General features: G+C 40.5%; 1 protein-coding gene across 4 annotated transcripts; it reads right to left on the reverse strand.

The window, feature by feature from the left end:
• Positions 1 to 3,983: 3,983 nt before the first annotated feature.
• LOC6035351 (protein tramtrack, beta isoform) lies at positions 3,984 to 22,205 on the reverse strand. Of its 4 annotated transcripts, none has more exons than XM_038248461.1 (8): positions 21,697 to 22,205; positions 20,921 to 21,183; positions 8,910 to 9,336; positions 8,722 to 8,849; positions 8,528 to 8,654; positions 8,396 to 8,467; positions 7,073 to 7,655; positions 3,984 to 5,041 (listed from the first exon to the last, which is right to left on the reverse strand). In XM_038248461.1, the coding sequence occupies exons 2-8, from the start codon at positions 20,999 to 21,001 to the stop codon at positions 4,864 to 4,866; spliced, it is 1,596 nt and encodes a 531-aa protein (XP_038104389.1). In that variant the 5' UTR covers positions 21,002 to 21,183; positions 21,697 to 22,205; the 3' UTR covers positions 3,984 to 4,863. The 4 variants fall into 4 exon arrangements, with proteins under 4 accessions (XP_038104389.1, XP_038104386.1, XP_038104387.1 ...); XM_038248458.1 differs by having other exon boundaries at positions 7,073 to 8,042; XM_038248459.1 differs by having other exon boundaries at positions 7,073 to 8,042; positions 21,685 to 22,205.
• Between the last annotated feature and the right edge of the window lie 1,185 nt (positions 22,206 to 23,390).

Here is a 23,390-nt window from a genome sequence, read left to right on the forward strand (position 1 = left end):
GCCTAGTTTTTGTAAATTTTGTTGTCAAAAGTGCGAGAGAAAAGTGCGGGCCAAATCCAAGTTACAGTGCAAGGATCAATAATTGTAGCTAAATAATTTGTTTTCACACAGATTTAAGGACATAAAACATACACTAAACGTTGTTTAAGTTAAACATCATAATTTAGTTAAACAGAATTGTAGGATACGACCATAAACCTAGTTGTACGTGTATTTAAGTTTGCAGATTTTTGCAGATATTTGAAAAACAAATTTGCAGATAACTCAAAATTTCATCTGGCATCCCTGCCCGCTCGGAAAATAATCTGGTAAATTTGAGTGTCTGGCGCTGGCGGACGTTTGTCGTGCAGTTCAGACACACTTGGCACACTTATCCTAGACAAGTTTTGCGTAACGCCAGATGAATCTGGCGAAAATCGGGCGAAAGTTCTGCCAGCTGTCTGGCACAAAAATCAACCGGTTCAATCGGTTGAACCGTGCACGACCGGTTTGTGTCATATTCGCCAGAAATCGTGGCAGAAATCTGGGGTAAATCTGGGGTAAATTCTGCCAGATGGCTGGCGCAAGCCCCCAGACGAACGCCAGAATTGTGTCCGCCATTTCCGACCGGGTGCGACAAACGTCCGCCTGCGCCAGACACTCAAATTTACCAGATTATTTTCCGAGTGGGTTCCCGGTCGGAAATGGCGGACACAATTCTGGCGTTCGTCTGGGGGCTTGCGCCAGCCATCTGGCAGAATTTCCCCCAGATTTACCCCAGATTTCTGCCATGATTTCTGGTGAATATGACACAAACCGGTCGTGCACGGTTCAACCGATTGAACCGGTTGATTTTTGTGCCAGACAGCTGGCAGAACTTTCGCCCGATTTTCGCCAGATTCATCTAGCGTTACGCAAAACTTGTCTAGGATAAGTGTGCCAAGTGTGTCTGAACTGCACGACAAACGTCCGCCAGCGCCAGACACTCAAATTTACCAGATTATTTTCCGAGTGGGTTACATAAAACTGAAAAAAATGTCAAAGTAGTTATGTCACAGACATAACCGGAATGGCGTAGACTACGTAAAGTTTTGATATGTGGACATAGCATAATTTTGAAGAATAAGCTAGATAATTGAAATACATTAACGGAATAAGATCGTGAGTGGGAGATGGGCCCCCGACACCCAGTAAACTCAATCGGACCGTGTACGTACCGGTTTTTGAAACGGAATTCGTATACGATTCGAACTGAATTCCAATTGAGTTGACTTTTACTAGAAGCGATGGCAAATCTAATGCAAACAAAACCGCAGCTGCCATGTAAACATTCTTTGAATGTGTTGGTAAGTCTTTGACTAGACAACAACATCGAATGGAGGAAGGAAAGAGAAGAACGAAAAACGTTTTTCGTAAACCGAAGGAATGTTTGGTAGCAGAATAGAGGGTGGGAGAGGGGTTGGGGGCGAGAGTAGCCTCAGAAAGCTGTGCTATCCGTCACCCCTCAAGACCAACATTTGTTCCTGAAAGGCATTTCACCGACTCATCCCGGCTGGGCGAGAGACGGGGGTAAGGGCAACTCCGAAAAGTGTGGAGTCCTCACGCCCTTCCTCTTGTTTGACAACCACGGCTTGGAATACGAGAGGCAACTGTTCGGTGAGAAGGCAGCAGGCGACGCTTTGTTGTTACAGACTCGTCTCAGGTGGGACGAGGGACGGGGAGTGAGGGCAACTCCGAAGAGTGAGACTATCCTCACCCCCTTCCTCAGAATATTCAAACGGCCCGGCCAACGAGAGGCAACTGTCGATAACGAATAGGCGATGCGCGCTTCTGTTGTAGCTTTGGTTCCTCTCTCTCTTGCTGCTCTGGTCCTCTTCTGCAGCTGCTGCTGTTCTAGTTTCTCTGCTCTGTTGCTGATAGTCTTGCTGGTCCGACGTCTGAGACGTGAATGATGATTTGAAAACTGGCGCACTTTCTTATATATGTTTTCGGCCCGCTACTTCTCCTTTTTCGCGACCGACAACGGTCGCGGTGCTTGGGTTATTTTCCCCTCAAAATAGGTTCGTGACATTCCCGTCCGTGAAAGGGAAGCTTGCAAAATCACATCATTTTGAAACATTTTAAAACAATGAATTGTTTTAATAGTTAAACAATTTTGCCAACAATGAAAATTTAATATAAAATTGCTGAATAATTTTCGAATCGAATGGAACATAAATCGTGCCGATTCGATTTGAGGGAAGGAAGTTATAAGTGTAGGGTTTTCGTCCTTCAAAATAATGTAAACAATATAAATATATTGACCGGGTAATAATAACCCGAAACAGACTATCCCTTACTGAAGCGTGTACTTGGTTTTTGACAGCGCATGAAAAGAGGCGCGTGTTTATGTTTACGCTGTGAACAGTGGAGAGTGAACGATTGGCGCGGAAGTGTGAGTGTGATTGAATTGTACAGGAACCGGTTGGCGGAATCCGGAGCAGGACACGACGGAAGCGGACATGATGTCAGTGGGTGGTTGGGAGGTTAATGATCGGCAGCGATGGTGCTGCGTCCGGAACGTCGTGTCTCAAGGAGTCCCGGTTGCGACTCTACAATAACCCAGTCAAATCAATCCGAATTCTGAAACGGAATCTATTTAGAATCGTACACAAATTCCGTTTCAAACGCAACAACCGGTTCGAACACGGAACCGGTTGTTGCGTTTGAAACGGAATTTGTATACGATTCTAATTAGATTCCGTTTCAGAATTCGTATTGAGTTAACTGGGAAGCGTTTGACGGATGACGCAGTTTTCCAGGGCCTTCTTCCCAGGTTTTTTTTGCAATGGCACCCCAGTACCTTCGAGTAAGACGTAGTCTACGTCAAAAAAAATAAAAATAATAATATAAAAGCGATAATGCAAAGTTGAAACAAAATAACAATTTTTTTAATGGAAATGTTACTTGCTTGGTTAATCTGAACAATTTGTTGTTCTACTGCAAAATAACTATTTTTTATGATTTTTTATGATTATGATGATTTCTTGAATACAGTTTTTAAATTAGAATTTTGCAAACATGAATCTATGCATTTATATCGTTGGGTGCACTAAACCTGTTCAAGCAGTTTTTATTTCTTATCACACTTTTACATGAATAATCTCTGTCGGTTTATCATTTGCTAAAATCGATGATTTGTATCCTACAATTTAATCATACATATACTTAAAAGATAGCTCTGAAGCCTTGTCTGAAGCAATACTAGTTGGATTTGGTTTGGTTCCTGAGTGTGAATGTACATTAAAGTGGCAAGTTCTACAAATTGATACAATATTTCGGTTTCTCAGCGCACAAATGAAACTAAACGAGTTTCGGCCTAAGTTCAGGTAGTTTGTAGTTTGCAAAACTCAGCAGTTCTGCTGGGCTTGAAGAACGACTTCGACTACGTTGCTGTAGGTTGAAACTGGTTGCTGGAAATTGATTGGCGTTCGACACAACGCCTGCAGATGCAGACGCTGATGCTGATGACGACGATGGTACGGCTAGGGGAATCTGGCTAGTTCCTGTTACTACATAGGGCAGAATGGCCGTTCGACCCCGTTTCCTTCGTGGCAGGATGCCCTTTCGAGCCATGTAGAACCTGGAAGGAGTTGAATAGTTGGTTTGGAACATGATTTAAAAGTGATAGGAGGGACAAACACGTTACCTGATGGTCGAAATTGGAATGTTAAACATGTCGCTGACCGTTTGAAATGTTTGACCGTTTGATACAAAGTCGGCCGCTTGGCTTAGCAAAGTTTCGGAACGACGTACCCGCCGGCCATTTGCATTTGCACCCGCCGGTGGCTGCCCAGTTGATGCTGTTCCATTGTTGCTTCCACTATCATACTCACACGTGACGTTGGCCATGACAAACTCTAAGTACGAATAAATAAATAAAACATAATCGAGTTTAAGAGGAATATTTGACGGCATTTTGGCAATTATTCGTCTGATTTTCGAAGCGAAGTAAGTAAGAATAGTTTTGGTTTGTTCAATGTAGTTTTTATTGGCTTTCACTTCTTCTCATTTTTTTGGTTACGAAACGACACTAGTATGGTTCAAAAAAGTAACTAAATGAAATAAGACTGGTCGTGTGTTACACTCGTCGAAATCCCATGCTAATAAGTACTGACTAATTGTATGGATTATATTGGTGCCGAGAACATAATGTTAGTAAAATATTTGTATTTTGTTTAAAAAGTATATGAAATATCCTACACTCGCTTAAAATGGTACATTGCAACCGATCGTGACTAAAAGCCGCTTAACTAGAATCGTATAAAGCCCTTGGGAGATGCTAATGTTTGTGATTTTACAACATTTGACTAGAAGTAGGTTTACTCCTCTAAATGAAATTACACCAACAGATGGTTCTACAGTTACCCAGAAAGTGCATTTAGAAAATTAAAACCTACACTCGCTACATAAAGTTGTTTGTTGAAGGTGAACTTATTATAAATTATTAAAATTATAAAGTTAAACACAGGAGATTTTGTTTTGTTGTTGTTGTACGGTATGCTTTTTAAAACATATGACAATCTTGGTAATCGCTATTGAACTAGAATTTGTTTGAACCGTTTTTGTTTCGTTTCTTGGGGAAGTTTCACATTGGTTTCCTTATAAATTTATCTTATACGCTAAAACTGAAAAAAAAATATATGTATATATATTCATAAATTTGTCTCTATCTCTTTGCCATCTGTTTCCAACTGACTATCATTTCATTCTTGTTTTTATTGTAAAAACGTATATATATATAATGGTTTCGGTTTCTATATCCTTCACTTCCTGCATTCTCGTACTCTTTGTAATTTTGCCCCGCTTCTCGTTCCTAGACATTTGCAGCCTAGAGACCAGCTCCTAATGCGTCGTTAGTTCGTCGCTCAGCTGCTGGGCTTGCTCGGTCAGTTCTTTGATGATTCGCTTTTTCTCCGCGGCTTCCTTTAGCTGCCGTGGCATGGGATAGGCGGATTTGATGTCCCATCGCTTCATCCAGTTGCGAAGCGTTTTGCGAGGAACTTTGTGGATTTGCGATGCTCTGCAGGAGGAAGGAGGTACGGCGAACAAATTGTTTTAATGAAAAGAAGGAAGAAATAAGCAAAAAAGAAAAGATATAAGAAAAAATAAAGCAAACAAGAAATTCTCAACAAAATAAACTAACAGATGCACTAAGGCGAAAACATGACTAAAACTTCTCGTGAATTGGAAATGAAGAATTACCCACCAAAACCAGAAACGGATTTTATTTACATTTTATGAATTTGCTCAAACTTTTTGAGGGCCTTTCCTATGATCAAAGAAGCCATTTTATGTCATTGAACAGTGAGCAAACACGGGTGAAAAAAAAAACGGATAAACGGAAAAGTGCTCCATTTACCCCATTTAGTCTTTTTTAGGGTGTTTTTCTCGAATATCTTTAACTGTTGTAGTTTTCCGCACTTCTAAAGTATCTTATTTTATGTAAAAAATCACGAGAAATCGATTGGTGACACTCTCAATGGCAGAAAATGACGGCAAGGACCATTTTGCCTCATTTACCCCCTTTTTATGTGCATAATGCATTGGTTCACCCATATACTTCTGGAAAACATTATTTTATTAGTTTTGCCTTCCTCGCCTTACTGAGGAAAGGCTTTTTTCTGATAGTTTACATGATTTTGAACCAAACTGCATAATTACCTCAAAATTGACGAAATTACATATGACTAGCTTCGAGCGGCAGTTTAGGCCCTATGGTTCATGTTCTAATGACTTTTAAAAACATTAGAGAAAAGCCATTCGGCACGTATTTCTTAAATTAATAATAAAAAAAAACGTTACTTAATCCACCTTTAGGTGGTTGGTGCCTTCCTCTCATTTATAGTGTGATTCTAACCCTCCTAAAGTGTCCACATGGTTTATGGATCTTCCCTGACGTGATCGCAGCACCTACCCAGTCAAATCAATCCGAATTCTAAAACGGAATCTAATTAGAATCGTATACAAATTCTGTTTCAAACGCAACAACCGGTTCCGTGTTCGAACTAACGAACCCTAAACAACTCCCCAAAGTTTGGGACCGATTGGTTTAGTCCTCACTCTGCGCAAAGCGATTCAATTTTAAATTTGTATGGGGAAAACCATTTTTTTGGATTTTGATATTTATCAAATCCACGTTTCATGCTATATCAAAACCGGACTCATATTCGGATGTTCTAGAATGTGCTCTACAACTTTGCCCAAGAGAGTATGGTGCTAACTTGCTCCTGAAAGAAGATATAGCGTCCTCAAAACTCGCCTAAAACGTGATTTTCGAGCAAAAAACACGTTTTAGACGAGTTTTGAACACGATGTATCTTCTTTTAGGGGCAAGCTAGCACCATACTCTCTTCGGGAAAGTTGTAGAGGACTCACTAAATTTGGACAATTTTATTTTTTTCCATACAACCATATTACACCCTAATGCAGCAGTTTTTTAAGCATAACTTTTTTTTTTGTTTTGAGTAAAGTACAACTCAATCTTATAAATTTCAAAAGGGACTTATGAGACCCCAAGACGAATCGAATGAGGCCAATACGGTCAAAATCGGCTCAGTCAGTGACGAGATATTCGAGTGACATTGATACGGTACACATGTCTACATACAGCCAAACACACGGACCTTTGCTCAGCTGGTGATTCTGAGTCGATATGTATAAATGACGGAAGGTCTAGGAGGTCAAATTAAAAAGTTCATTTTTCGAGTGATTATATAGCCTTTCCTCAGCAAGGTGAGAAAGGCAAAAGTGTATAGCAACATTCAGTTACAGAGCTGCCTTTACCAAATCAGCCCATAATTTTCAATTAAAGATATTTCGAAAATTATTTTATTAAAAAGTTATAAAAAAACATTTGTTCATCTTCAATCAAACAGGTTTCAAATAGATTTTTTTAGTCTAGTTGTAAACATTATAAATTTACAAAAAAAGCTTCGACCTTCTGTGTGAAATTCGAACAAAATATAAAAAAGAAAACATTGAAATGTGTACGGAAAGATAACGAAAATAAACGAAATACAGAATGAAATAAAAGCAGCATATGACGTCATACCTGTATATACTTTCTCCCGCCTTCACATCCATCAGTGCTTTCCAGAGGGCATCCGTATTGTAGGACCGTGGCTGGTTCCCTCGCGGATTCCTCAGTATAAACGCCGACGGAGCGATTGCAACTCCGTTCGCTACCGCTGGCTTGATCTCCCGGGGCTGACGGGTTCCGGACTTGCCTCCGCGTCCGCCAGTCTTTCGAGGTGTTGACAGTCCTGGTCCACCGTACGATCGGTTAGACTTTCCGGATGGCACACGTGTAATGCTGGTTTCCGAGTTTCCAAAGGGCAGCAACGGAGGCGGATAAACCAGATCGTCGTCTCCGCCGGTGTCGCTGTCCCCGTTGGTCATCGAGCTGTCGTCGGGCAGAATCTGTATGTCAAAGTCATCGTCGTAATCTTCGTCCTGGAAGCTCATCATCGAGCTGCGACTAAGCTGAGGAAAGTTTGGTGAACAAATGATGTTCTCGTATCCATCGGCGGATGTGTCACTGCCTGGATCCTCCAGGGACACGTCCGGATTGCTGGCCGTACTGGTGCCGCCTTTCTTTGGCTTCACGTAGATATCCATCGTATTCCGGTTGTACACTAGAGAAGAAGGAAGACCAGTTCCACCACCACCGTCGTCACCGTATTGCGAATACACGTGTTTCTGTGACGCGGACTTGTTCTCTTCTATGTGATCTTGCTGATGCTTGTAGTTTTCAAACAGATTTTCATTCGACTTGACCCGAATCGAGCCACGTGTCAGTAACGAAAGTAGCGACGACGATGATGACTGCGGAGGCGAGGTGGACATTGGTTTTGCTTTGGAAGGCCGTGCTTCAGAGGTAGCCTTTTGGGAGCCAGTACTGTTTTCGTCAGTAATGGTGATTGTGAACTCGTTATTGGTACTGTCACCGTTACTGTTCTGAGGCTCCTCCCCAAACTGATCTACATTTTCGATGTACTCTTCTATGTCTTCATCGTCGTCATCTGCAAAGAGTAGATGGACAGACATTACAAGTTGATCAAGAATTAGACAATTTAGCAAGCGTTAGAGCTCTATAAGAATACACCTATCTTCCAACAACTCGCTCGCCGTCATCGTGAGGCCACTATTATTCGCTATTGTTCAATTTCGATACGGGTTACCAAATCGATTTGGATTGCCCTCCAAGCAAAGCAAAAACGCACGAGTACTCAAACAAATGTTGACTGATAGTTTGCAATTTTCATAATGCATTCGTTTGTCGAAGGCAGGTGAATTCTAACATTTGAGTATTTTGGAAAATAATACTCCAAACATCACGCCTGTTGCACTAATATACTTTTGATATTGTACTTACCCGCTTGCATTTTATCGTTTCCGTCCATTTCTAACTCTTCCTCATCTTCACCGCCCTTTCCAACGTCTTCATCTAATATTAGAAAAAAAATATGGAGCATAATCTAGAATCTAAACATAAAATTCCTCTTACCTATAATCAAATCCTCAGTTTTGATGCACATCTCGCTGCCACTTCCCCCGTTATCACTATTGTCGCCATCGTCGCCACTCTGGTGTAAGTTTTGTTGCTGTTGCAGTTGCTGCTGACTAGGTACCTTCTGAAACGTGCATAAAATTATGATATTTTAATAAATTTTCATGTTTTTTTTAACTATTAAACAATACCTTTGTCGGCGTCGATGACGCTACTGGGTTTGTGTTTAAGGTTTCTAAAAAAATCCCCCCAGTTTCGGTTGTTGTTCCGCTGAGAGCACTGTTCTGCTGTCCCTTGCCCTGTTCCATCCTTTGAGGACCTACAAGTAAAACGGGATCTATTTAAATAGCTCGTGATTTTAAAAAGTTCAACAACTCACTAGTTCCCCTTTGGCCACTTTGGTTTGACGATTCACGCTGTTGTGCAGACGAGTTTCCAGCGTTACTGCTTCCGCTGTTGCTGCTGCTGCTGGTGCTACCTCCGTCAGGGCTGGTAACTTGGTTGAGATTGAGGGCCGCATCCGAGCCGCACAGGCCGCGGATTTTCAGAATTTCGGCACACTTCATCAGATCTGGCAGTCCGTTCTGAGATACATTCACCTCTCCTTTGTACATAAAATCTACCAGCGCCTGGATCGCCCACAGCTTGATCTCGCGCGGCAGGATAATGATGGGATGCTTGCACGGGTTCTCACCCAGCAGGTTCTCGAAAAAGGTAGAACATGCCGCCAACACCAGCCGGTGGCAGTGCACCTGGTGACCTTCGCACGCTAGCGTAACGTCCACAAATCGTTGGCCAGCCAACAACTGAAAGTAGATAGAAAATTCAATTGGTGCGTTAACAGTGACCTCGTGTACCTAAGATTAGTATTTTGCTCAAGACCCAAAATAAACTAAACAAGCAATCATTGCTTCCGCCTTGACCCTTTGAGTTTACAGCAAACCCATTTTGAACACGTTTCATTGCCCACAAGTTGATACGTCACGTAAGAGAGCCCGTAACCCACTGATTAATAAAGATTGTCCTTTCACAAGAGGCAACAATCCTGTCTTCCTTACACTTGTGCAGGGTACCGTTCTGTTTATTCTTTGAACGTGCTAAAGAAGTTATTCTGACCCATGATCATCATCGTCCTCAGCGCCTGGCTTCATTTTGTTTTTATCAGCAAAACTGTCTGGCCCATTAATCCATTCAGGTGAACTACCATTATATCTACAACACATCATGCATGTTGAGGAAATCGTGGGATATTAGTTAGTAGCATAAGCTGAGGGTGCCATCATACCACACTCATTCACGATTTGTGCCTACATATGTGTGTATTGGTTTACAATATTTGTGAACTACAAGGTCTTCTTCCTCCCCAGGTCCCCAGGCAGAATCATCACCCTCACCTGGGTCGTCGTCGTCGTCGTCACCAGTCCACGTGCACATGCGGCGGTCGTCGTCGTCGTTTGCATTGATGATAACCCTCATTCATGCGATCATTTACAAAAAAAAGAAGATTTGGAATCGATTTGCATTGTTATCTCATTTTTAACATCGGTATACAAAGTATTGACCTAATTCCTAACAGATATTTGGAAGTCTTTGTCGTAAAATTTAAAAGTCCAGTAATACCGAGATATTTTGAACCAAAGAAAACTCCACATTCTCAATGCCATAATTAACGATTTTCTCAAGTTTGTATGGGTTGAGCCACTTAATCCAGTTTTTACTAAGAATTTGTTTTTTAGCAACTTAATTTTATTTTTAAAAAAAACCTCGTACTGTAAACCTTACTAAAACCTCGTAACTGTAATATTTTTGGATTATCTTTTCTAATATGTTCTAAACGACTATCCATAACACCGACCAACAAAATTTCTGCGTAGACTCAACTCGAGGGGAAGAATAAAGTTTTGGGTCCCCAGAAAAACGTGCACTTTGATTTTTTGAATATTTAGACAAGATCGAATGGGTTTTCTCCAAGTGGCAAATGGGCAGTATTCATGATTGCTGAGAGTCGCAGGACTCTCGCCCTTTGCTATTAGTAAGTATCCAGCAAAGCAAAGGGTATAGCATGCATTTGATACTGTCAACTCCCATTCGGCTGTGTTCTCGTCGCTGTCATGTTGTTAACTCGAGCCGAGGGAGGTCCTGTTGGGAATTCTAGGTAGAATTCGCCATCACCCAAGACACGAAGGCACGAAGGATAGACCATGTCTTGGGGGGTGAAAGGATGATAGGATTTAGTGATAATACCACTGTTTTAATATTTGTCATTCTCTCTTATTCGCAATTCGCAATTTTCAGTGTAAGAACGGGCCTTGACCGATCTTATGCACTAGGTTCCCGACGAACACGCACTGCCCTTACACCTACATCTCACCCTTGCTCTGAGTCAGTACGAGCAGCACGCTAGAACACGCTTTGAGTGTTCGTGCCAGGCATGCACACCTTCTTTTCCGGTTACGCATTTTAACTCGGCCGGGGGTGGTACATTACGTAGGGTTTGATGTAAGTATAAGCGCCTAACCATTTATAGTGTGCCTAACAACTTTCATTAAAACAAAAACTGTTTTATTTTTAGTTTGAATTCAAAAACTAGTTGTTATTTTACTGTGTTTTGTTTTCTCCTGAAATCTTTCCTAGTGTTGAGTCGTGTTTTTATGTTGCTATTTCTTTTGTCGCGGTGTTTTGTTACAATTTTGGTCCTAAGCATTTTATAAAAGTTTGTCAAAAGTACAATAGTAATATTTGTGTTAATTCTTTGATCACTCCAAAAAATGAGTAAGGGCTCGAACCTCATTTGTTTGAAGAAAAGGGTAAAGATTGAAAACAATGGACAGTGAAAGAAATATACTATTTGAAGAATCAATAGTAAAAGAAAGATAGTAATTTATGAAGTAGATAAAGAAATTAACAATAATTAATAAATAGAGGTAAAAAAACAAGCTTAGATTGTATTGAGGGCAATTTATAGGCCCAAATTTGAATATTGGCCCAAAAGAATATTGAATTATTCAAATAGACAAATAAAGAAAAGGCACATGATAAACAAAATTGACTGCCAAATTAAGGATTGATTGATTGATTGATTGGGAAGGGGAAAGCAGGGAAAGCAGAAAGTATGTTACAGCAGCATCAATTGGTAAAATAGAGTGAAAAAGCGTTGAGAAATAAGAGAATCAAATGAGTAAAATCGAAATCAAATGGAGGATAGTAAACAGAGCCGCGTTAGAAAATCAGTGAAACAAAATAAACAGAAGATAGGTGGTAGCTGGAAATGGAAAGGAGAGAGGAAACCCCGTTCTGCAACGTTCAGGTACATCCACAGCAGTTGACTCAACATACTGCGAATCAAAACAATACCGTCTACAATCACAAATTACTTCCCTTTCCCACATTGTCGCGCCCCTTTCTTTTAGCCGTCTCGACTTTGACCCACGGTGGTCAAAGGTTTACGATCCGTTTCCACAGGCCACCAGCTAGGTCATCATGAAAACCAAGCCAACGTGGAGGTAAGAAAATAGGACACTTGCAAGGAACCAGAGCTATACTGTCTTGATCAAGTATGATCTAACAGGACTACGGACTAGAGACCCTAAATAGGGAGACTGGTCTAAGCTGGCTAAATCGATCTGGCAACGTATGTTTTGAGCTTGGCAACACTGATAAGTTTTGCTGGGCGTAAAGGCAAATGCTCGTTTGGATACGTCAAACTCGTGTCTGTTTGGGTACGTCAAATTCACTTCGACCAGTCTCCCTATTTAGGATCTCTACTACGGACGTAGTCAGTGACGCTCCTTCCAGGATGTTCCTCGCCTGAGCGTCAACTGAAGAGGTATCATCAGCATCATTCGCACTTGGCCTGCAATATTTGTCATTCTCTCTTATTTCAGACAAAATGTCTGGTCTGAGTCCAAGGTGTTGCAGAAATCTTCCACTATACAGAATGGGGTCTTCCTTCTATCATTTCCTGTATTTTGAAAAAGGTGGTGCGTCGAATGTAGACATATACTTGATAACACTTGGCTATTGCTATTACTTGTCTCTTACCCCATAAACTTTAACTACCGTAAACTGGGGTCAATCGGGACACATGGGGCGAATTGGGACAGCAGTTTTAACCATGTTGGAGCACAACATTTTGATTTTTCTGGTTGGTTTCGGTTAGAACAGACTCAGGCCAACAAAATGTGTACATCCATTTCTAAATTTTAAAGCTTTAAGTGCTCTAAAAACTGCTGTCCCTATTCAGACTGTAGTCCCAATTCACCCCATATTACGGTACTCAATTATGCTAACTTGAAATCACAATACATTATTGTAGAAATATAACTGATGAAAATAATTTGGTGAGAAATTTGGGCATAACTTTTTATATGATTAAAGGTACGTTCAATCTATTTTAATATATGTATTATATGTTGACTATTCAAGTTTGTTTCTCTTGACCCATATTTTACAACTTCAGTTATTTTCTAGTAAACTTCGCTTTACAAGTTGGTAGTTCTGTCTAGTTGCAATAAGAAAGGTTTCTTCATTCTTTTTTTCTGTATTAGTCTGTTATTCAATGTTCGATTTTATTTTACATTGTACTTACCGTAAACTGGGGTCAATCGGGACACATGGGGCGAATTGGGACAGCAGTTTTAACCATGTTGGAGCACAAAATTTTGATTTTTCTGGTTGGTTTCGGTTAGAACAGACTCAGGCCAACAAAATGTGTACATCCATTTCCAAATTTAAAAGCTTTAAGTGCTCTGAAAACTGCTGTCCCTATTCAGACTGTAGTCCCGATTCACCCCAGATTACGGTATCCCATTATTTCTCTTTTTCTTTTTCATGTACCTTGCGAGCATACGATGACCGAAAAACTCATTGTATCAGCCAACAGTGTGTATTTCACAGTGAAAAGATAATCATGTCCAAAATTAAATGAATGAATGAATGAATAATGCTCATACCCGCCGGCGGCTTGGTTCAGTTCACAGGTGTTCGCTTGATCAAACAGATCGTCGTCTTATGTTCAGTAATCTGTACAACCACGTACATTTTTTTGTACAAATTTTGTTGTTACAAATACCAGTGCTTATATCAACAGAAATGTCCCATCCCCCCAAAGCAACGGTAATTTGTAACGGGTGTAGGGACACATCACACAGACGCCCTTGTTTAACCGTCACAACATTAAGGGACATTAAGGGGATGTCGCAAAATTCATGAGCATACCCAAGTAACCACAAGCATTTAATCAAAACTCTATATTCACTCTTAATAAACATTCTCAATGCTATGACACTTTAAATAGACTTTCCAAATGTTTTGAAACATTTGTAGCTTGAAACATTATTACCTACTGTATAATGACACATAGAACAGCCAATTAAAGTTTCAAAGCATTTAGCACAATAATGTTTTGAAGCATTAATGGAAGCTTTATATATCACTGTGAAGTAAGCCATTAATGTTACATCACACTTTGACATTCCGTCAGTGGGGGTGACTATGGGTCAAAAAACGATACACCTTTCGTATTTTCTTAATAACAAAAACAATTTAAATAACATTAAAAATCTTTCAACGTAGATTTGTTCTTAGATAGTTTACTAACATTTTACCAAAATACGGTGGATTTTGAAGAACACTACCTTAAATGCAAATTGTTTGAAAATTGACCCAATCTCACCCCTTAGAGGGGGTGTCATTGGGTCAAATGAAACTAAAATGATGCTCAAACACAACGATATGGTAAAAACAAGTCATGCAACAGTGTTTCTTGTTCGAGGGAATCGTATTGACACGCTACAATGTTTGAAGTGGAGATTTTCAAACATTTGGGTAGTTTTCGAGCAATTCTCACAAAAATATTAGAAAAATGATTTTTCGAGAGGTCATTTTTGCCCAAAAACGTACCCCAACTTTAGACATCTGCCAAAATAACAGGATTTGTTCTAGGAACGAGATTTTTTCAGCGAAGTCATGAGAGTCTGCGATCAGCAGAGAAGCGAGTCAGACGTGCGTCCCTCACAAACCAAAAAAGTGCTAAAAAGTGCAAAAAATGCCTCACGGCAAGAAAAAGAGGCGGTCCTCACCAGCAGGATCAGCAGATTTGAAGAAGCTAAAGAATGCCGAAGCGCTACCTGCAAAGCCAGGCAGTTTGAGCAAGGACGCTCAAAATTTGTCTGGAAACCAGTTCGCTACCCTCCCTGTGGACGTGAGCGAGAAGGAAGAATTTGAACGACGGGAAAAGTTGCCACCCATTTTTGTGAAAACATCGTCATCGGATTCGGTGCGAAAGTGGCTGACCGGATTTATCAAATCTGGTGCTTTACGAGCTTCCATTCGCTTGTGTGCTGATGGACTCAAAATTCTGCTACCTACCAGAAAGGATTACAACTACGTTCGGGATTTTCTGAACAACACAAAGATTGAATACTACAGCCATGACGATCCAGGTAAACGCCCCATGAAACAGGTCCTCCGAGGCCTGTACGACATGGATGTGAGTGTGCTGAAAGAAGAGCTCAAAACTCTTAAGTTGAACGTGATCGAAGTCTTCAAGATGACGAGACACAACAAGGACATCAAGTATCGTGATCAACTGTACCTGGTTCATCTCGAGAAAGGATCGACAACGCCGTCTGAGCTGAAAGCAGTTCGGGCAATTTTCAACATCATCGTGACTTGGGAACGTTATCGACCAGTGCACCGTGACGTGACACAATGTTCGAACTGCTTGCAGTTTGGGCATGGTGGAAGGAACTGTTTCATCAAGAGTCGTTGTGCAACCTGCGGAGGTGAGCACAAAACTCAAGCTTGCGAAACAATCAACGAGAACATCGAAGCGAAATGCTTCAATTGCGGCGGCGACCATTCGACCAAGAATCGAAGCTGCCCAAAACGTGCTGAGTTTGTAAAAATTCGGCAGCAAGCGACGACGAGGCACCAACCAAATCGTCGCAAAACACCACCAGCATACACGGACGTGGATTTTCCTGCTTTGGCGTCACCAGGAGCGGGATCTGCTCGAGTGGTTCCAAATCTGCAGCCATTGCCGTTGAATCAGCGGCAAAAAGTTGCAGAGAATACAACACCTCCTGGCTTCAGTCAGCAACCGAGGGAAAACCAACCAGCATCAACGGATGAAGGCAGTAGTGACCTGTTTTCACCACAAGAACTTATGAACATTTTCATCGAGATGACAACAACTCTGCGTGGTTGCAAAACTCGTGCGGAACAAGTAAGAACGCTTGGAGGATTTATCTTAAAATACAGTTCGTAGTTTACTCGTTCTAATGATTTTGAATATTTCAATGAATTTGCTTTTTTAGTTTTAAGTTAGGATTAGTTGTTAAAGTGATTTTTTTTTCTTTTTTACCCAAATGTATACGATTCAATGCAAAAATGTAAAACAATTTGAAGTAAATAAATGAATGTGAACAGTTAATAAGAAAACGAAAAATATAACAAAGATGAAGAGCATGTAGCCATACCACTTAGAATGTAAATGAAATGTAATTATTATAAGAAAGTTCAATAAAGACATATTTAATTTCAAAATTTCAGCGAAGTCATCTTAAAATGTCCCCTACACAACCCTTTCAAAAGAATTCATTTTCATTGAGAAGAACCTGAGAAATGGTAAAAACCGTAAAAAATCACTTTGACCCAATCTCACCCCCCAGACCCAATGTCACCCCTACTGACGGTTTCTTAAATGTTTCAAAACACTAACTCAACTCTAGTGAGGGCAATAAAAGTTTGGCAGTATTTCGTGGTATTTTTATGTTTATGGTTGGAAAAACCGATCCGCGTCTATAAAAAAGGTGAGTTTATTACATTAAATTTAACTAGGTTTTGCTTAAAATTATTCTTATTTCTAGCTGCATTTCTAGCAAAATCCGGAAAGGAGGAGGTCCAGGTTTTGCTGTGTGCTCAAACCGTAGGTCCGCGAGGGCAAGCCACTTCGTTGGCCGCTCAGGGCGTCGCTAAAAAGTCGCTCAGAATCACCACGGCGCGCACACCGGCGGAATCTGCATGCCATCGGCGGAAACCGCTCCAAGACCCCAGGACCGAGTGCCTAGTCGGCACAGTATACTGCCCATAGCCGAACCTTCAACAGAGTGCCGGCAATCGAACGCTCACAGCGAACGACCAGGGTAGTACCCTACCGCGTATTTAGTTATCCAGATTTTTATGCGAAGATGACGAAAAAAGTGTGCCATGGCATGACAGCCACATTTTTTTTCTAATGTTGGTGCTACTGAGCGATTTTGACATTTCGGACGTTCACAATTCGAACGCCATCTTCGCTTAAAAACCTGGATACTCTCAACCCCCGGTGGTTGGTCACTTTTTCGTTTGACACTTTTTTAGTTTGTACCCCGTTGGTTGGTCAAAGTCAAACTAAAAAGTGACAAACTGTCACTTTTTACACAGCGCTCACGCACACTATCAAAACAAACGTTTGGTAGTGTGTGTGAACTCCGTGTAAAAGGGGTGTCAAATTAAAACGTGATCCCGTTCGTTTGACAACAGTCCCGTTCGTTTGACAACAGTTGATGTCAAACCATCGGGGTTTGATTGTATTGGCGTGGTTGTCTTAATTGAATTGAGAGTATGTCAGTGTAAATGTAAGAATATTTGTATTACAGAAGGAACGAGCTCACCGAATTCCAACACAATCTTTAAGCCCGATCATGTCCAAAATTAAAGTAGACAAAGCCGCAAAACAGAACAAGTATGTTTATAAGTGCGTGAATAACAATCGTTGAAGCTCAATGAAATGTGAGAACAATATCGCGTCGTGGTTAAGTGATAACAAGGTGAAGAAAGTAGACGACGATTCCGTATGAAGGATATAGTGGAATTCTGCGTTAATTGTACAATGGATGATGGTTTGAGCTAGAGGTGGGCAAAACCGCTCTTTTTTAGGAGCCGCTCATTTTCGTTCGCTCATTAAAAAGAGCCGCTCTTTTGAACGGCTATTTCGCTCTTTTTCAAAATTTTGATGAAAATGTTTTGCCTTCCTCACCTCAATGAGGAAAGGCTATAAAATCACTCGAAAAATGAACTTCTTTATTAGACCTCGTAGAGCCACCTTCACGTATACCTATCGACTCAGAATCAAATTCTGAACAAATGTCTGTGCCCGTGTCTGGATGTGAGTCCGTGCACCGAAAAACATGCACACGATTATCTCCGGATTGGCTAAACCGATTTCAACCGTTTTGGTCTTATTCGATCCGTCTTGGGGTCCCACAAGACCCTAGTTAATATTATGAAGTTTAGTAAAGTACTTCAAAAGTTATGCTAAAAAAACGATTTCGAATAAAGTCCGGAAGATTGTAAAAAGAGTGGTTTTTGTAAGAAAACCCGTCATGCTTTACATTTTTAAAAAGGTGCTTAAAAACCTTTCCCAAACCGTTGAAGATCGGACAATCCTATCAAAAGTTATAAGCACTTAAGTGTTATTTATGCACTTGTCGGAGGCCGGATCTCAAATATTTTGATTAAAACGTTGTCCGGATCCACCATGCGACCTGTCTTTGTATAGGTAATCAAAAGACCATTCCAATGGGCCTAAAACGTTGAAGATCTGACAACCCTATCAAAAGTTATAACCACTTAAGTGTTATTTATACACTAAAAAAGGCCGGACCTCAGATATTTTGATAAAAATAAGTCTTATTTATACTCTTTTTTGAGGCTCTGTAGTGTAATAACTTTATGAATGTAAGGAAGGCACCACCCACCTGAAGGTGGATTAAGCAACGTTTTTTTAAAGAATCGTATGATTTTAAAAGTTATTTCACACTGGAATTTTACAAATTATTTGATAAAAAAAAATTGAAAGCGAGAATTGAATGGCATCCAAACTTAAATCTAGGATTGAAAAAATTGCTATTAATTTTAAAATTGCGTTTATGTCTGCAAACATTAAACTAATGCTGATATTTTATTTGGAGAAAACATTCTGTGAAGTCTTTTCTACATTCTGATTTAATCGACTAATTCTATAAACGGTTAAGTTGATTTGGACAGAAGGTTTTTTTTCCAAAATCTCTTAACTATTCAGAAGATTTTTGATAATATTATGAAATTTGAAATGCTCAAATTTGTATTCCAGTAGTATTTTAATTTATAATCAGTTGTAAAGTGAAAAATATTTTCATGTTGTTCAAAAAAATCATTTTTTTGGTTTTTTTTATAGGCATTGAAATATTTGAAATTGTAACCGAAATAATAGAATTACAGAATCACAGAAGATCAAATGGTTTTTCTCCAATTTTTTTTTATAGAGAACTAGATGGAGAATTAGGGCGGTTTGCGCTGTTACATACAAGCAAAAATTGCATGCAATATGTGGGAGGGCCTCGTGGCGCGGTGGTTGACGACTTTGGCTGGGATCGGCAAGTTGCTATGGGCTTGGGTACGATTCCTGCCTTATCCTCCTGGCCTTCTATCGGATGGGGAAGTAAAACGTCGGTCCATTTGCGTAAAAGAGGCTTTGGTGACTCACCACACCTTCGGAGCCTTCGGACGCCTAGAAATGAGCAGAAACTTGCAACAGAGACCACAAAAGATTGGGGGGCTTTGCTTTTTTATGTGGGAGCAGCAAACAGCACTAATTCTCCACACAAACTTTGGAGAAAAACCATTCGTAATAAAAAACAACTCAATACTATATACTGAAACCATTAGACTCATTTGTGTTGTAACATAAAAGTTTTTTTTTCTCTCTCAAGATTTAAGAGCAAATTCACTGGTATATCTACAAGTTAATCTTAAACATGTTGGCAAATTTTCAAATGATTTAGACAAAAAGTCTCACTAATTACATGTAAACTAAGACACTATATTTAAACTTTTGCAAAAACCAACTTCGTTTTTTCGTGACTCATTCATGTCGAACATTTTGTCACACAACACCCATGAAACAATGTTTTCTATAAAAGTTCCATAACAATTATTTAATATGTTTTTAGACCTTTTGAAATATAAACATGCAACGTCACGAAAGTTCACACTTTTTTCGAAATATGTCTCGTATGATATCAAAACATGTCCCAATCTTAAAGATTATTACAGATTCGGATTTGAAATTGTATTTTCTATATTTTCTACAAAAAGTGACTATGGAAAACTAATTTCAAGTAAACAATTACAACAACAACAACAACAATTTTGACTTATCAGCCAAAAAGTGTCCCTTTTGTCGCTGGACAATGTGTCAAGCATAAATCCAAGTTTTAAGCGTTATTGAAACAGGAATTAAAAACAAGAACAAATGCCTAAGTATATTTGAATATTTTTGAATCATGCTACAAAATAAGCTTTGGTAGTAACAAAAAATAACATATTTATGTAAAAATCATTTTCTAATGAGTTTTTATCAAACTGGTACCTTAATCTGAAATTTGTATTAAGTTTAGGAAAAGTTAATAACTTGACGTAATTAATTCAATTTTTTCTCCGATTTATTTTAAAGAAACAGTGAATTCCAATTCACCCCGGTTTTTTAAAGTAACAATTTTCAATGAAACTATTTTTCAAGGCAATATTAAAAGAACTTTGTAAAACGTGCCTAGATTCTGCCCAGTACATGGTTTAAAAATATAAATCATGAGAACAGTCTTATCGGTTGAACAATGGTTGAAAAATGAATTGAAATCTTATCAATGTCCCTCCGGTTTACGGTAATCAAAAACCGGAATTATGTTCTACTACCTCAACAAAAAACTAAATTTGGAATGCATAGATGCTCTACACAAACAGATGCCTCATATTGCATATAATGATGTCCAATTGTAATTGGTTGTTAAAACGATTATGTTAGAGAGAAGAAGTTTAAAATATAACTTCAAGAAAATTAGCATCAAAAGAGCACCTCCCAGAACGTATAGAGCAAATCGTTACTTCCAAACTGGCAGCCCAGCTAAGCATTCGACAAATCAAACGCGACCCTCGCATTTCGATTTCATTATATACCAACACGATTGAAGGCACAGAAGCTATATCAGTATCATCATCATCACCACCACCCAAAACGAATATGTACCCCCGTGTGGCAAGCACGAGGCCATTTAAAATGACGCGAGCACGTAAATATTTAGGACCCTCGTCTTTACTTCTCGTGCTATACTGGTTGGTTGGTTAGGTAACACACGCGCGAGAGCGTCGCGACGGCCTCTGTAGCTGAACCCATACTCGAACCCTAGAACCCGAACTTACAAACACACACACACATGCACACATACTCACGTTCGTTTTAGTGTGATGTGTGAAGTGCATTTTACGATGTTTGGTTATTAGTTTGCTTGCTGTATGACTGATAAGGGGTTTTAGAACAGAAAATAGTTCGAGTGGGTCTTGAGAATTCTTTTTTTTAATTTGGCTGACCTGTGGAAATGCAGCTCCGATGCTGCCGAGGTGACTGTTCCATCGGACACAGAACTGCTGGGACTGCTGGCCGGAACTCATGGCGCGCTGTACTGATGTGCGAGAGGCAGATGCGACAGCCCTCGTGTACAAAACTAATCTTCTGCTTTCCAAAACCGAGCTCGCCTTGAGCTACTTGAGACTCTTGAAGGACACCTTTGGCTTGACTCGCTAGCTAGCTGCTGTGGTATCTCTCGTCGTTCACGTTCACGTAGTCGTCGACACTAAAAATATATAGACAAGAGCGCGGAGCACACACGAGTTCGGATTAGTCACGAGGGCTCTCCTCGCACTTTGTGGTCAATGAGTTAAAAACAAGCTCGAGCGACACAAAAAAAATCGATATCTTCCACCCCTTCCCGATATTACATACTATACACAGGCAGTATTCCTCCTTCTAATATCACCCAAACGAAGGGTGGTGTTGGTCGTAGTGTCTCTATCGGACAGACCTTATGTTTTTTTTGTGTTGTTCTTGAATCCCCCTTATTTGTCCCCTATAATGAAGCAGCACGTCGCGCCATCATTGTACACGCCTGGTCCCTCTACTTCACCGTATCACCCACCAATACACAGCGCACAGAGCACGGTATGAGGTCAAACGAACGCCCGAAAGTTCAAAGATCCCTTGGCACACGGCGTACTCTGGGGTATTTTTTTTCCTCCGACGACGACAGAATTATCGATTTTTGTGCGCATCCATTTTCTGTGTGGCAAGAACCCACCTCAAAACTCACTTAATTCGTGCTAATCACTATTCAAGTTCTGTGTGGAGAACCGAACACCAATCTTCCGACAAATTTGGACGGCCTAATCGGCTGCCAGGACCTTGGCGGGTTGCACGATCGTGAACAGCAGCACTACTACTGGTGGACGCCGCGACGCCATTTTTGTGTGTTTAGAACTGCATTGATTTTCCTCCTCCGCCGTCGACGCTTTTGCTCTGTGGTACCCTTTTTTGAGGTCACAACGTTTTCACGACTCTTCACGGCGCGACGATTATTTACAAATTCACGCACTTTATTGCACAACAACACGACGCGACCTGCTTCCTAACCACGGACTTCGTGCGTTTCACACTTTTTTTGGAAGAAGGGACTAGAAAGATAGTGACTTTTTGGGTAAACAATAACCGCGCACACACACACACACATGCACGTTCACGGTACACGCACATGCAATGAATGAGTTTTTCCACCCGACACCCCCTGCTTCTGTTCTGTTACTGACGGGCTGACCGAGACTGACTGTGAGCCACCCCATCGGCTGGATGGCAGCTTATTCATTCATATGTCGCCCTTCTCTGTTCTGCGAATGGGTGGTAATAGTTATGGCGATATTTCATGAGTGCACGGAAGCCGTGAATTTAGTGAAAAGTAGCAGGCGTCGTGAAATGAAGTGGATACGCTTATGAGTTTGAAAGGACAGTTAAGGCATCAGAAACGGCGGTTGCGGCTTCTTTCACACAAGCATCAAATCCCGGTAGGTCCCCTTGAAATTTGGACACAGTCCATCTTGTATCCCATAAGACCCTATATTGAATATTATGTAGTTCAGTAAAGCACTTAATAAGTTATGCTAAAAAAACAATTTGGAGAAAGGTCCGGACGATTTTAAAAAGGGTGGTTTTTATAAGAAAACTCGTCATGTAATTCTTTAATTTCGGAATATGCCCGTTCGGCGTCAGCTGAAGATTCATGCTGTCCCATTAGGGTGTAATATGGTTGTATGGAAAAAAATAAAGTTGTTCAAATTTAGTGAGCACAGCACTATTTCAGTCCTCCCCAAAGTTTGCGAAAGATTGGTTTAGTCCTCACTTTGTGCAAAGCGATTCAATTTTCTATGCAAATTTATATGGGAAACCCCATTTTTTATTTGGATTTTTATAAAATTCACGTTTCAAGCTGTACTAAAACCGGATTCATATTTGGATGCTTTGGAAGGAGCTCTGCTTTAAGCGGTATACGCACTTCGGAAGGAACTGGTCAAGAAAAAAATCAAATGGGCAGCAGCGGCAGCGAAAGCAAGCCAGAGAGGGTGAAGAAAAGCCCCAAGAAATCGCTCCCTCTCCTTTGTTCTGCTGTTCGTAAAGCTGTTTCTTGACCCCTTTCCTTCCGATCTACATACCAGCCTTTACCGCAGAGAGTATGGTGCTAGCTTGCCCTTAAAAAAAGATACAGCGTGTTCAAAACTCGTCTAAAACGTGTTTTTTGCTCGAAAATCACGTTATAGACGAGTTTTGAGAACGCTATATTTTCTTCCAGGAGCAAGTTAGCACCGCCCATGAAGCCATTTCATCCGGCCCGCGACGGCTTTTCGAAATACCGTAAACTGGGGTCAATCGGGACACATGGGGCGAATTGGGACAGCAGTTTTAACCATGTTGGAGCACAATGTTTTGATTTTTCCGGTTGGTTTCGGTTAGAACAAA

This window comes from Culex quinquefasciatus, chromosome 1, assembly GCF_015732765.1.
Source record: "Culex quinquefasciatus strain JHB chromosome 1, VPISU_Cqui_1.0_pri_paternal, whole genome shotgun sequence".
In the NCBI taxonomy this organism is placed as follows: Eukaryota; Metazoa; Arthropoda; class Insecta; order Diptera; family Culicidae; genus Culex; species Culex quinquefasciatus.

Bases quoted from the DNA above. Each gene is read 5' to 3' on its own strand.
- LOC6035351 (XM_038248458.1), bottom strand. From the start codon at position 21,001: ATGAGTTCCGGCCAGCAGTCCCAGCAGTTCTGTGTCCGATGGAACAGT. The intron at 8,043-8,395 runs GTAAGTACAATA...TACTCTTTGCAG, and splicing joins AAACGATAAAATGCAAGCGG to ATGACGACGATGAAGACATA. The intron at 5,042-7,072 runs GTATGACGTCAT...TTCCTCCTGCAG, and splicing joins GCGGGAGAAAGTATATACAG to AGCATCGCAAATCCACAAAG.